This window comes from Solanum dulcamara, chromosome 9 (assembly GCF_947179165.1).
Source record: "Solanum dulcamara chromosome 9, daSolDulc1.2, whole genome shotgun sequence".
Taxonomy (NCBI): domain Eukaryota; kingdom Viridiplantae; phylum Streptophyta; class Magnoliopsida; order Solanales; family Solanaceae; genus Solanum; species Solanum dulcamara.
The window spans coordinates 9,670,348-9,683,061 of NC_077245.1; the positions used below are offsets into that span (position 1 = coordinate 9,670,348).

General features: G+C 34.4%; 2 protein-coding genes across 2 annotated transcripts; one reads left to right on the forward strand and one right to left on the reverse strand.

The window, feature by feature from the left end:
• Positions 1 to 3,908: 3,908 nt before the first annotated feature.
• On the forward strand, positions 3,909 to 6,202 carry LOC129902379 (annexin Gh1-like). Its single transcript, XM_055977603.1, has 5 exons — positions 3,909 to 4,105; positions 4,349 to 4,494; positions 4,806 to 5,024; positions 5,384 to 5,596; positions 5,708 to 6,202. The coding sequence occupies exons 1-5, from the start codon at positions 4,030 to 4,032 to the stop codon at positions 5,996 to 5,998; spliced, it is 945 nt and encodes a 314-aa protein (XP_055833578.1). The 5' UTR covers positions 3,909 to 4,029; the 3' UTR covers positions 5,999 to 6,202.
• Positions 6,203 to 6,387: 185 nt separating this feature from the next.
• Positions 6,388 to 12,169, reverse strand: LOC129902378 (uncharacterized). The gene is made up of 5 exons (XM_055977602.1): positions 10,437 to 12,169; positions 10,173 to 10,335; positions 8,664 to 8,827; positions 7,496 to 7,751; positions 6,388 to 6,751 (listed from the first exon to the last, which is right to left on the reverse strand). The coding sequence occupies exons 1-5, from the start codon at positions 11,741 to 11,743 to the stop codon at positions 6,644 to 6,646; spliced, it is 1,998 nt and encodes a 665-aa protein (XP_055833577.1). The 5' UTR covers positions 11,744 to 12,169; the 3' UTR covers positions 6,388 to 6,643.
• Between the last annotated feature and the right edge of the window lie 545 nt (positions 12,170 to 12,714).

Consider the following 12,714-nt stretch of genomic DNA (forward strand, 5'->3'; position numbering starts at 1 on the left):
ATAAAAAAGGCACTTATTCATCTTGATTTTAGTTTTAACCATGTTTGACAGAACATTTTGCATATTTACTCTTGCTATTAATGAACGGTGCCCCTTGTTATACTTTCCATTCATACATCTTTCGTTAATAAATCGTCTCAAATTTAGGCTAATTGTCATTTATAAATTTTCCTCTCACTTTTGTTCAATTTATACATTTTAAAAAAAAGGACAGTCCGATTTACTAAAGCTCCCCTATGTGCAAGGTCTGGAGAAGTACCTGACTTGTTAGCAAATCATCTAGTATTTGCTCTTTGTCATTAATGACGTTCTACCATGAAATACCTAAGACTCAATGTTCAAATTCATCTCATCAATTTTATATTATATTTTAAGTCAGTGCACAAATTAGGGGACTTGTAGTGTCAATAGAAAAAAATGAGAACTTTTCCTAATAACGGGATTAATATTAGACCCAAAGTTTAATGGATGGCAAAATTTGTTTAATTACATGATCAATTTTATCTGACCCTTTCTACATCATATTATTAATATGCCTTATTAGCTGGGAAATAAAGACACAATAATGCTCCCTCCATTTTAATTTAAGTGTTTTAGTCACTAATCAAAGGATGTTTTTTTTTATCATAGTTTTTCAAATACTTTCTAAATATTTTGAATTGTTAATTATTGTAACTTCTACTCTCATTTATTTATGTAGTTTCAAAAATATATTGATTTTATTTCCAAAAAATTAATTAGTTTGACCCTTATATTCTAAATCAAAGATAATCTTTTTTGGACAGAGGGGGTAATAGAATTCATAAAAATATGCCTTTGTTTTAGAGAGAAGTATTAAAAATATCTCTAGACTCGGCGTAAATTATTAGTTTCATCCCTGAACAAATGATAGTTTTAAAAGCATACATCTACATGACTAACTGAACTTAAATACACCTTCGATCTTGCAATATGAGTGAAATATACCCCTAATTCTCATCAAATTCAGGGGTATTTTCAATACTTCTCTCGGCTTTTTATTACTATCCCCATGCTCCTACAAGAGTTAGACCACTTCCTATGTCATATGGTAGATCGAGAGTGTATTTAAGTTCAGTTAGTCAAGTAGATTAGTATTTTTAAGGCTGTTAATAATTTGGGGATGAAACTAATAATTTGCGCCAAGTTTAAAGAGCCAGATTTTTCTCGTTCGTAGAAATTGTTTTCGTTTGAATCAAAGATATGGTTTTCGACTTGTCGGTTCGATAAGCCAAGGAAAAATAACCACCGCTTGGTTTTGACACTCAAGCGACCCGCCCTGCTAAATAAGATCGATGCAAAAGTTAGATTTCACCACCTCTATCTACCCATAACAAGTTTTCTCTAATGCCATACCAAACCAAGACCTTTCCTACAAGGAAAGAAAGAACCCGCGGCTCCATAGGGAGAGCCTGGAACCGAAAAAGACCAGGTTCCACACATAGGAGATAGACAGAAGGTATGAGGCGAACAATTTCTTGAAGAGCTAATTCGATCCTATAGTCGTCTTCTTCGTTTGAAAAATGCACAGTAGAAAGGGATGTTAGTCGGCTTGGCGAAGTTGTAGCCCAAAAAAAGAAGATCCAGAGTGATTCCTCACCTATCCTGTCAGGGGCCCAGTGGAACGCTCGAGTATAGATTCCCTATGCTCAGGTAAATGGTCGGCCTGCCCATTCTTCATTCAGGGTGATTCGAACTAGGAGAGCATCTTCCGCTGACTCTTGCACCGCTGGAGCAACTTTATCTCTCATCCTTCCTAAATGTTGCTCTTATACTTACTTAAGAACAAAAAGAATAGCTAGGTTTTCTTTTTTCGAATGCGGTAGACTCCCTAGCAATCAATAAGGCGACCTTTCGGAACTACTATTTCATTCTGCTTGTCGCCCACTCTTTCAATACTTCACTCTTTGTTTATAAAGCCAAAATGAAAAGTAAAATTCTTAAGCAAATGTCTTTGTTTTTTTTAAAAAAAAAAAGGAAAACAGGAAGAATATTTATCCCTCGATCAAAAATGGCCACTAGAACAAAGTTACCAATAGAAAAGATTTTCCCTTTTTTATATTTCTTTTATTTTTTTATCCAACTTTAGGAACCGACACTAGACCTCAAATTTACATGATTAAATATGACTTTAATTCTTAATAGTTAGTACCCAATAATTATTACCCCCACCCACCCAACCCCTAAAAGGCAATTGATGCTGTGACTTTTGTAAGCACAATACACATAATGCTCTATCATTTTACTTAATATGAAGATCACATTTTCTGTCATATCATATAGGCCATCCATATAAATTATAATAGTATCTTAGAAAATGAAAACCAGATATTTCATTGACCAAAAAAAAAGCGCATGAACACCATCTGTGATGCAGTTTTTAATTATAAAATTTATAATAATAGAGTAGAAAAGAAAAAAAGAAAATGCAGAGGACAAATAGTAAGGTGAAATAATGCTTTACCAAAAAAAAAAAGCAGTTGAAATAATGGGAACTAAACAACTTTTTAGGCATTTGGTGAAAGGGATATGGTGAGTAGGGGCCACGTGTGAGAATATATGGATCTTTTTTTTAAGATCCAGATATATATAGATTATTATATATGCTTATTCACTAAATTAAATTAACACGTACATATGGCACGTAGTAGCATGTGATGTGGCCGGCTACTACGAAAATGCTTGAAATATCCAGAATCATATTACTTTAATTAATTAGGCCTGATTTTTTGTGGGATTTTTTCATCTGAAATATATTCACTGGTTTTTAGATGATTCAAAGTACAGTATTTTCTAAATACATATAATATAAATTACAATAATTTAATTTTTTTTACTATTTACTAATTGTGTTACCCACTACCTTATGATTTCATTGATACGTATAATCTCCAAATTGAATAGCTATTTTCCTTGATTGACACCACTAAACGCGGGGGATTTTTTTTTATTTATCAAATTACACAAATATTTTTATCATAAATACTAATTTAGTATATAATTTAAAATAATTACATATTATCGTACTAAATAATAATTTCATATTAAATTTTAAGTCAAATACATATATCAAAGATATTAGATACATGTATATTTAATACAGATACATTCTGTAATATAGATACATAAGTAGAGAAACGAGTGAGAGAGGAGAGATGCGAGCAGAGTCGGTGTATACCATATGTATGAGAATCACACTAAATACATGTATCTTCGATATCAACTACATTCTAAAATACAAATACATAAAAATAAAGGTCAGTGAGATAAAAGAGGCGAGTAATAAGATCAGTATTATGAATGACAAAATCAAACTCAACCCGTTCAATCCATCCAATCCATTCTATAACCCACTCATTTATTAGCAAAATACATTTTAATCCAACATATTTCAACTCATTAAAAATTAGGTTGATATGTAACCCAAATTAACTCCTGAGAAATTTTATCAAAATTTTTAATTTGATAAGTTATATATAGCCAAAAAATAATTTTATCAGGTACTAACATATTTTAAAATAATAGATAAAATAATTAAATTTAGTAAAAATTGGTTTGGATTAGGTCTTAACCCAATCAATAACCCATTACTTGAACGTTTTGATCTACCTGTTTTGACCCAAGTAAATTTGGATTGGGTTGAATATTGATCCGTTTGTTGTCTTATCCCATTATGAGCAGTCTAAATTTAACCAAATCCGCTCAATTACCATCTCTAGTCAGTATCTTTCAGATACATATGATTCACGCATAAATACAATATATTTAAAATAAATTATACTTAATTTAACTCATATTTCTGAGTGTGTCAAATATATATAAATTAAGTACAAAAATATAATTTCAAAAATTAAAATAAAGATACGTAATTAGGCTCTAAACATGAAGAGGGCCCTATTGTAAATGAAAGGTCATCTTTGTGCGTCTTTAAAAAGGATGGAAGGGAAGTGAATTATACTACATCAGCTTGCACTTACGAGTCTTCACAATCATATCTCTTAGAGGAAATAAATGGCTAGTCTTACTGTTCCGGCACAAGTTCCTTCAGTCGCTGAAGACTGTGAACAACTCCGATCTGCCTTCAAAGGTATTATGTGTATCTTAATTAACTTTGCTCTCTTTTCTACAAAGTTGGGTGCTTTATTGAACTCAAACTTATTATACCAATATACAGATTCACTACTTTGGTCTTTCTAGTATATTCTCTACTTTGGTTTTGATTCTGTTTGCTACTTTTTACGATTGTAGAGATCTTAATTTTTTAGATTGATAGGTGATGTTAACTTCAAAATCGACTGAAGTTTAATCATTTTGGAAATGACTGTTGCAGGATGGGGAACGAACGAGAAGTTGATCATATCAATTTTGGCTCATAGAAATGCTGCTCAACGCAAATTGATTCGACAGACTTATGCTGAGACTTTTGGAGAAGATCTACTTAAAGAGTTGGACAGAGAACTTACCCATGATTTTGAGGTCATTTTCCTATTCTGAGTTACTCTCTGTGATCAAAGGCAGATCTATGACGGGTTTTATGAGTTGGAATGAACTCATGCTTCCACCTTGAATTATATATATATGCATATAATAAAATCATACTTATTCTGTAGTCCGAACCCAATGACTCTAGATCCCGGATTTACCTTCGATTGTGATCAGATGCGGTTCTATGACATATGTTAATATATGTCAAATATGAAAATGTCTTACTGACTCGAGATCCTGGATTCACCTTTTGAATTTTTGATGAGAAATGCTAACCAACACTTGTGTTTTGTTTTACTCAGAAATTGGTGCTAATATGGACACTGGATCCTTCAGAACGTGATGCCTATTTGGCTAAGGAAGCTACTAAGAGATGGACAAAAAGCAACTTTGTTCTTGTGGAGATAGCTTGCACCAGATCTCCTAAAGAACTGGTTTTGGCAAGGGAAGCTTACCATGCTAGTAACAAGAAATCTCTCGAAGAGGATGTTGCTTATCACACTACTGGGGATCACCGCAAGGTACATTAGTCAGAGCATTCTTATTGCAAGCAGTCTCATTTGTGGCTCTGTATCTGAGTCGTTAACAATAATTCATTAAGTTGTCAAATTTCATGCGGCTTGAATGGTGTCTGTGATGCAATTGCTCTGTTTTTGGAGATTGAAAAGGACAGATAATCGACGAAGTAATATTTTTAATTCTATAGTTCTTGTCATTGTAACATATCGTCAAGGCAAGAATGTCTTTATCTATGAATCAGGGGATACCACTTTGCAATGTAGGGTATCTAATGTTTCATTAAACTCCTTGCTTGCTTGGATGAATAGTGATAGTGAATTAACTTTGTGGATTGATCATTTAAGTTTCCAATTTCTTTCAGCTTTTGGTACCTCTTGTGAGCTCCTACCGATATGGAGGAGACGAGGTGGACTTGCGCCTTGCTAAAGCAGAATCTAAAGTGCTGCATGAGAAGATCTCGGATAAGGCTTACAGTGATGATGAGGTCATTAGAATTTTAGCCACAAGGAGCAAAGCGCAACTCAATGCTACTTTGAATCATTACAAAGATGAATATGGTGAGGATATCCTAAAGGTACAGATTCATCCATTGCTCCATTTCTTTCAGTCAATACGCCTTTCTACTGTTGGACTGGCCTTTTATTTCTGCTATATTGAATTATTGAGTTCCTTTGTCAATGCGCAGCAATTGGAAGATGGGGATGAGTTTGTTGCACTATTGAGGGCTACCATAAAAGGTCTTGTCTACCCCGAGCACTATTTCGTGGAGGTTCTTCGTGATGCAATTAACAGGAGAGGAACAGAGGAAGTTCATCTGACCAGAGTTATTGCTACAAGGGCTGAGATCGATCTGAAAACTATCGCTAACGAGTACCAGAAGAGGGATAGCATTCCTCTGGGTCGCGCCATTGCCAAAGATACACGAGGAGAGTATGAGAATATGCTGGTGGCTTTACTTGGACAAGAGGAGGACTGAGGAGGATTAGCTCGCTTCTGTTTTGTAATGACCAGAATAAATATGCCATCTCCCATATATTTCATAGTTGGCATCTGTTTGATGATTGTTTGTGGCCTGTTTCACATGAGCTTTTAGTCCTTTCCTTCTTGTGAGAAACTTTGAATATGCATCTTTGTGCTGTCTAAAGATGTTTTCTAATAATTTTGCATCGATTAGTTCTCATCTTGCATCCATTACAATAATCTTCAACTACGCCTCAGTTTCAAGCAAGTTGAGATCTATCAATGTTACTATCATTAAACTGTCTTACTTCACAATATATGCATATTACAAGAGAAAGCTTGCTTTCTCTTTGGCTACATTCCTTGATGTTAAATACACCTGATAAGCATGAAAATCGTAACCAGTAACAGAATACAGGAACTTAATTAAAGATGAGTCAAAAGATCGTCATCATCCCTTACAATCTTACACATCCAAGAGTTTGAGCAAAAAAGCATCATACAAAGAGGCATCAACCAAAATTTTTGCATGACATACAACAGTCTAATATGTTACTGATCACCTTAATAGGATCATATATAAGATACATTCCACATCCAGTTACCTAAATAGATAAGGTAATAGTAAGAGAACAACAACATTTTACTCTTGTTTGGAGCATTACTTCTTCAGTAGTCGCCGAGAGAAGATCTTCTTGCAGTATGGACTGGTGCGCAGGAGAAGCATGTGAGGCCGCACAGCATGAAGCAACAAAGCTCGAACGGATCCCTGTTTCAAAGAAAAAAAAAAAAGGTATCAAGGAATAAGAATGCAAATACTCTCTTGAGTGACAGTTTTATAAAACGTTACTCATAGTAATGTATTATGTTAAAAACATTACTTATTGTAACGTTTGTTAAGTTAACGCCGTCAGGACTATATATATCCTGACTAATATATAGCTTAAAACGTTACTACCAACAACGTTTATACTAGTTTTGTAAAATTTTAAAAAATGTATTATTTTGGCAAATTAGTTTAAATAATGGCTTACTTTGGTCAAAACTTCAATTATTGACAAACACATAACATTTTCTTATTCACTCTTCCTTTCAGCTCAAAGAGATATATTCACTCAGAAAAATCTTACTTGATAAAGTGTTAGTTTTATCAGAAATCATACACGTTAAAGTATTACTCAACTAACAAATAGCCAACACATAAGGTTGGAGCAGGACCCAAGACATACTCACATTTAGCCTTGGGTTCAAGACTTGTTTGGAAAATGTCGAGATGAAACAGAAATATTTATCAAGTTGATCAGTTCCAGGGACGGTAGTTATGGATATGATTCACAAAATATTGAAAAATCTTTTACAGGGTCGCCTAAAAGTATAACTATTGTGAGACACAAATGCCGTCACTTTTCATAAGAGTAGATGTAACTCAGAGGTTCAAGAACCTAAGTATATGACAACATAAGAAGTTTAAAACATATAAGTATACAGAAACATAACAAGTTCATATGCTAACCTTAGTAACGCCAAGTGCAGACTGAATCACATAGTTAGCGAAGGGATCCTGCAGCAATTGATCAAAATGAGGTTCCAAGACTAACTCATTGATGATTTTCGACCTGCCTTCTTCAAAACACTTCAGAAGCTTTTCAATAACATGACTGCTAAACTTTTGCCTTGAGAGGTATACATAATGCCTTTCAAACTGAGAGAGCAACATGGCAGCAACAGAGGGTATCTTTAACTCTATTATGAATTGAATAACATAATTCCTGTATCATGAGTTGAGAAAATTCCAATAAGTTTTAGTATGCAGGAAACAACTCATGTTTCAGCAAGGAAAAGATAAAAATGACATATATATAAATGTTAAAAAGAAAATATTTATGAAGTACATGCATAGTTCAGGAAGACAAAGTAAAAAATACGGAAGAGTTGCTTGTTTGTGGTGTACTTGGGGATTAAATCAGAGACAGAAAATGTCACCATTGAACTCCCTATCATGACCAAAAAGAGAAAATTAAAAGCTCTACCACCAGCAAAGTGCAACAATCTAGACCACACATTCCTTAAGCAAATTCTGGTAATGAAAGTGCAGAAATTGGATTACCTGGAAGTATAGGAAGGGAATGTGTACAAGATGATCCTATGAATTTTAGGTTGTTCAGATGTTCCATTAAAAGTACTATTCTTCTCAGTACTTATTGCAGAGTTTGTTGGAAAATCATCTTTGCAATGGATGACAGTTAAATTTGTCAATCGTGATATGTTCCTAAAAGTTGATAGGATATGCGAAACTATAAGAGGCCAACTGCAGAGCTAAATTCTATAAACAGTCTCACTGCTCACACGCTTCCATTGAATCTACTGGCATTTAATCACTATTAATCTATATCAAGAGGCTAGTGCCTTAAATGTGGTACATAGATTATTTAACATGATTCTGGAAGAATATAACACTTCCAAGGGGTGCAGATAACTTGTAAGTATCCAGGTATATTAAAATTTTCCAAAATTTGAACATGTAGTGCGATGCATTAGAACAGTAGAAAAACACTACATGCTCTCATGTGATACTAAACCAGAATTAGCTTAAGCCCCTTTTGCCTCTAAATTATCTTAGGAAGTTTCTGAGCTAACAGATCAATAAAGTAAAGGACCAAAGTAGAAGTTCTGAAATTTACCCAAAAGGATCTTGGGCAAGCTTAAGCCCATTAGAACAAATCTCAACAAGCAACTTCTCACGTTGCTTCCCAGTTGAGTAAGTGATGCATTTATTCAGCACGCAGCATCCATAACGATGTGTTGCAATATCAACACAATGTTTAGTCGCAACATCAAAAATAAGCTGCATAGTGATTCATTGAACAAACTAGTTTCAGAATAAATAATGAAATACTTTAAAAGCAAATTGAAACATATATATCTTGGATAGATATTTTACAGATGAAAATGCCAATTGGTTTATGTGCACAACTAAGGTGATCTCCCCAAGATACTTCCCATCCATGTAGATATTCTGTTCCAATGAATATTGTCCAACAACAACAAAAGGCCCACATATTCTGCTTCAGATATGGACTAGAGTACATCCCATGTGATAAGAAATTAAGTTGATGTTGAAAGTAAAGAGGTACATATTTTAACCGAAAATCTTCAGGGTGTTGAAACTATCAACCTGTGAAGCAAAATACCTGAAGAATATATATTTTAACGGAATATCTTCAGGGTGTTGAAACTATCAACCTGTGAAACAAAATACCTGAAGAAAAGCACATAACGTGCAGATAAACAATTGCCACTCCTTTCAACTTTCTTTATAACTAGCAGTAATCCAGTTCTTTGTGAATTTAGTGTTTATTGTTTTACAGTAATCCAGTTCTTTGTGAATTTAGCGTTTATTGTTTTACAAACTTTGTCAAGCACATACATGTATACCTACTCAACCCCATCAAATAAGTGCACATGTTCATCACCTCAAAGGAAAACCTTAAGGCCAAATACTAGCTGTGCATGATAGGAAAACTTAATCAGATTAGATACTTAGAATAATGGAAGCAGAACCAATTGCAACAGAATATCTAGTACATTAGAAATGTATCAAAGTGAGAGTATTATCCCTCTGCTCTTCTAATATTCAAGCTCTATCCTGATGTTCCTATGTTGTTAGTATGACAAATTTTGTTTAGTTCTGTTTCGATTACTTGGTGATTTTCTAAACGGACAATCAGTTTTTCTTGGAAACAGAGAGATTTTCTGAACAACATCTGATGCTGACATGCAATAATTTGGTGTTTGGTTGTAGCATTGGTCAACATGTGTATTTCCACTCCATGTTTAAGTGTGAACCTTTTAAATTTACCCCTTTACACTGGTGAACAGACTAAAAAGCTACCTGCCTTAACACAGCCAAAACACCCAAAATTCAGGAAGTGAAAAACAGATGAATGACCCTCTAGAACCATCAAATCAGAATGAAAATTTAATGATACTGATCTGAAGAAACACATTTCTTAGCTGATCTACTATGTTTCATGACATTATCTTGCCTTCAAGTTGTGCCAAAAAAAAGGTGGTCTAATATTAAGCCAAAGTACTCCCAAACAAGTAACTTAGGCACATGGATATATTATGTTTGTCAGAATTACCACCTAACAACTCCATTTATGTTCAATAAGAAAATGATGGCACACCTTGTTGTGATCCTTGCTTAAACAATGCAAGCAACGCTGAATCACATGATTTCCATTGACATCCATCATGAGATTAAGAATACCAGGTTGAAGAGCCCTTATAACTAAGGAAATTTCCAGCCTGGTCTTCATTGTCTCAATTAACTTTTGCACAACACGAGTCCTGAATCAATGAAATGATTGCAGCTTGGTTATTTAAAAAAAAAAAACAGTTCAAGAATCAACAATATGAAAAAAGATTGAGCAGAAATTTGCTGTTTTTACCCATGTGTTGTCCTAGATGCTTTCACAAGCTCTCCTGGATCTTTAGTTACCGTGAGCACAAACTGCATTCTCTGCTCATCATTACAGACGGTCAATAATTTCTGCACGAGATAGTTCCCAAATGGATCCTTCATTAACTCAAATATATGATGAATGATGCCATTGAATATTATCTGAACATCTTCAGAGGTCCCTTCATCAAATATCCTCTGTAAATACCTACACCCCAGCTGATCTTTTGCTGCCAAATACACATGATTCTGTATATTTCCTTCCTTTAAGGCCAAATCATTTCTACTACCTCCACTTACTTGGAATTCAATGTCTCCTAAACCAACTTCACAAGATTCCCCAGAATGCAATAAGCTATTTCTCGCCGGTTTCTTCTCTTGCAACCTTTCCATTTTAATCTCATTCCTTGTTTTTTTCTTGTGACCCTTTAAACCTCTCTGTTCAGAAGCATATTTTAAGCATTCCCCTTGCATAATGAAGCTGTCTTCACAACTGTAACTATCTTGGCTTCTTGAATTTGGCAATGGGGATAAAGGGTGATTCATCATGCTAGTAGGCATTGATTTAGCCCCTTGCTTTGCAATGGAACAATCACATTCAGAACTTAATCCCATCCTGATGGGGTTTATCAACTGAGAGCCATGTAACGAGCTAAAGAAACTCCTATCAACACCAACATCATCAAATCCACTGTGCTCCGAGTATCGAAGACCCTCGTTACTACAAGGCCTATTCATGTTACACAAGTAAGCATAGTTAATTTGCTCCTTCTGATAATTACACAGGTCTTTTGACAGAGGATTAAGATGAATAGGCCCCATTGAATCACACAAATTCTCTCTCCTATGGCCTAATGCTCCTCCTCCTCCTCCTCCTCCTCCTGACCTTTGAAAATCACAAAAACCATGATGAGAATTTCCTGTTCCATTGAAGAAATGATCAACCTTATCATCAATATTTATCCCATAAAATCTCTGAGACAGGCCTATATCAACAACTTTATCAAAATTTTGGCCGTTAAACATGGTGGAACCCCCCAAGTGTACTGGATGATGAGTAGTATTATCGAGTACTCCTCCTTCATGAATATTCTGATCAAATACATTCCAAGTTTCATCACCATAGAGACCAAATCCACCAGAAAACGAACTCGAACCAGAAGGCGAAAAACCCATCATCGTCGCATCACCTTGATCATGATGATTCAAATATGAAACATCTTCCTTCAACATCCACAACATTTCTTCATGATCCTTCATTTTTCCCTCAATCCCCTTCTCTTTACCTCTATACATCACTACCCAACACTCGTTTACAAGCTATATTATAACATAAATTACACGTACGACTATTTGTAAGACGTAGAACATAGACAAATCAAGAAAACCAGCAATTAGGACACCCAGAACAACACATTCATATCTTTTAGGTACAAAAGGTTAAGGTGGTGATGATGATGAAAAATCAAAATAAAATTAATGTATCATTGGGAATTAAAGAAGATCTTTATTGTGTTATTTGGGTTTTTGGGTTTTTGGGTTTTGAAGAAGATAACAGATGGGTATTTGGTAATGAGTGGGAAGAAGAAGAGGACAGTGTTGGTTATGGTTGTGCTCACGCCATTAAAATGAAGAGCAAAGTTTAGTAGTATTTGTATTGTATGTACTCAGTACACACACAGCCAGTAGAAAAGGAGAGAGAGAGAGAAAAGGGTGGCTCTGAATCTGACAAAGCAGGTTTTTTTTTTTTTTTTTTTTTTGTAGGGTGTGTTTGGTGCCAAAATATTTTGTAATTTTTTTTTTTTAAAATAAAAAATAAACACTCTGTATGGATTTCTTACTTAAAAATATTATCCTAAAACTATTTACATGTAATTTAATAAAACATTTTGAGATTTGGATAGGCAAGTGGGGTTAGGGGACTACAAAATTGGGCTAATGTTCGGTCTTGATTGATTCCACCTCTTTATAGAGTTATGCCATCGATAGTTACAAAGCGGTGCATCTTATCCAACGGACTTCATGATTTCTATATTGAAGCTGTGTGATAGTTTGTATTAAGAATCTACTTTTTATGTTATTTCGAGAATAAAGAGCTGATAGTGGAGTGGAATGATCGAGGAATGGAAGTTAAGGGTGCTTGGCAGGTAAGAAGGAGACGATAAACTTTGAATGTGGCTTTATGATCAACTTGTTTTTTTCTTATTTTTAAGAATTTATTTTTCTAAAAAAAATTGCAATGAAAAATTAGAAAATATTGTCCTATG

What these genes read in the sequence shown, in the direction of transcription:
- LOC129902379 (XM_055977603.1), top strand. Translation starts at nt 4,030, where the DNA reads ATGGCTAGTCTTACTGTTCCGGCACAAGTTCCTTCAGTCGCTGAAGAC. An exon ending in AACTTACCCATGATTTTGAG is followed by an intron (nt 4,495 to 4,805) that starts GTCATTTTCCTA and finishes TGTTTTACTCAG; the next exon opens with AAATTGGTGCTAATATGGAC. An exon ending in ATGGTGAGGATATCCTAAAG is followed by an intron (nt 5,597 to 5,707) that starts GTACAGATTCAT and finishes GTCAATGCGCAG; the next exon opens with CAATTGGAAGATGGGGATGA.
- LOC129902378 (XM_055977602.1), bottom strand. Translation starts at nt 11,743, where the DNA reads ATGTATAGAGGTAAAGAGAAGGGGATTGAGGGAAAAATGAAGGATCAT. An exon ending in CTTGCCCAAGATCCTTTTGG is followed by an intron (nt 7,752 to 8,663) that starts GTAAATTTCAGA and finishes CTCATGATACAG; the next exon opens with GAATTATGTTATTCAATTCA. An exon ending in CTGCACTTGGCGTTACTAAG is followed by an intron (nt 6,752 to 7,495) that starts GTTAGCATATGA and finishes TCTTTGAAACAG; the next exon opens with GGATCCGTTCGAGCTTTGTT.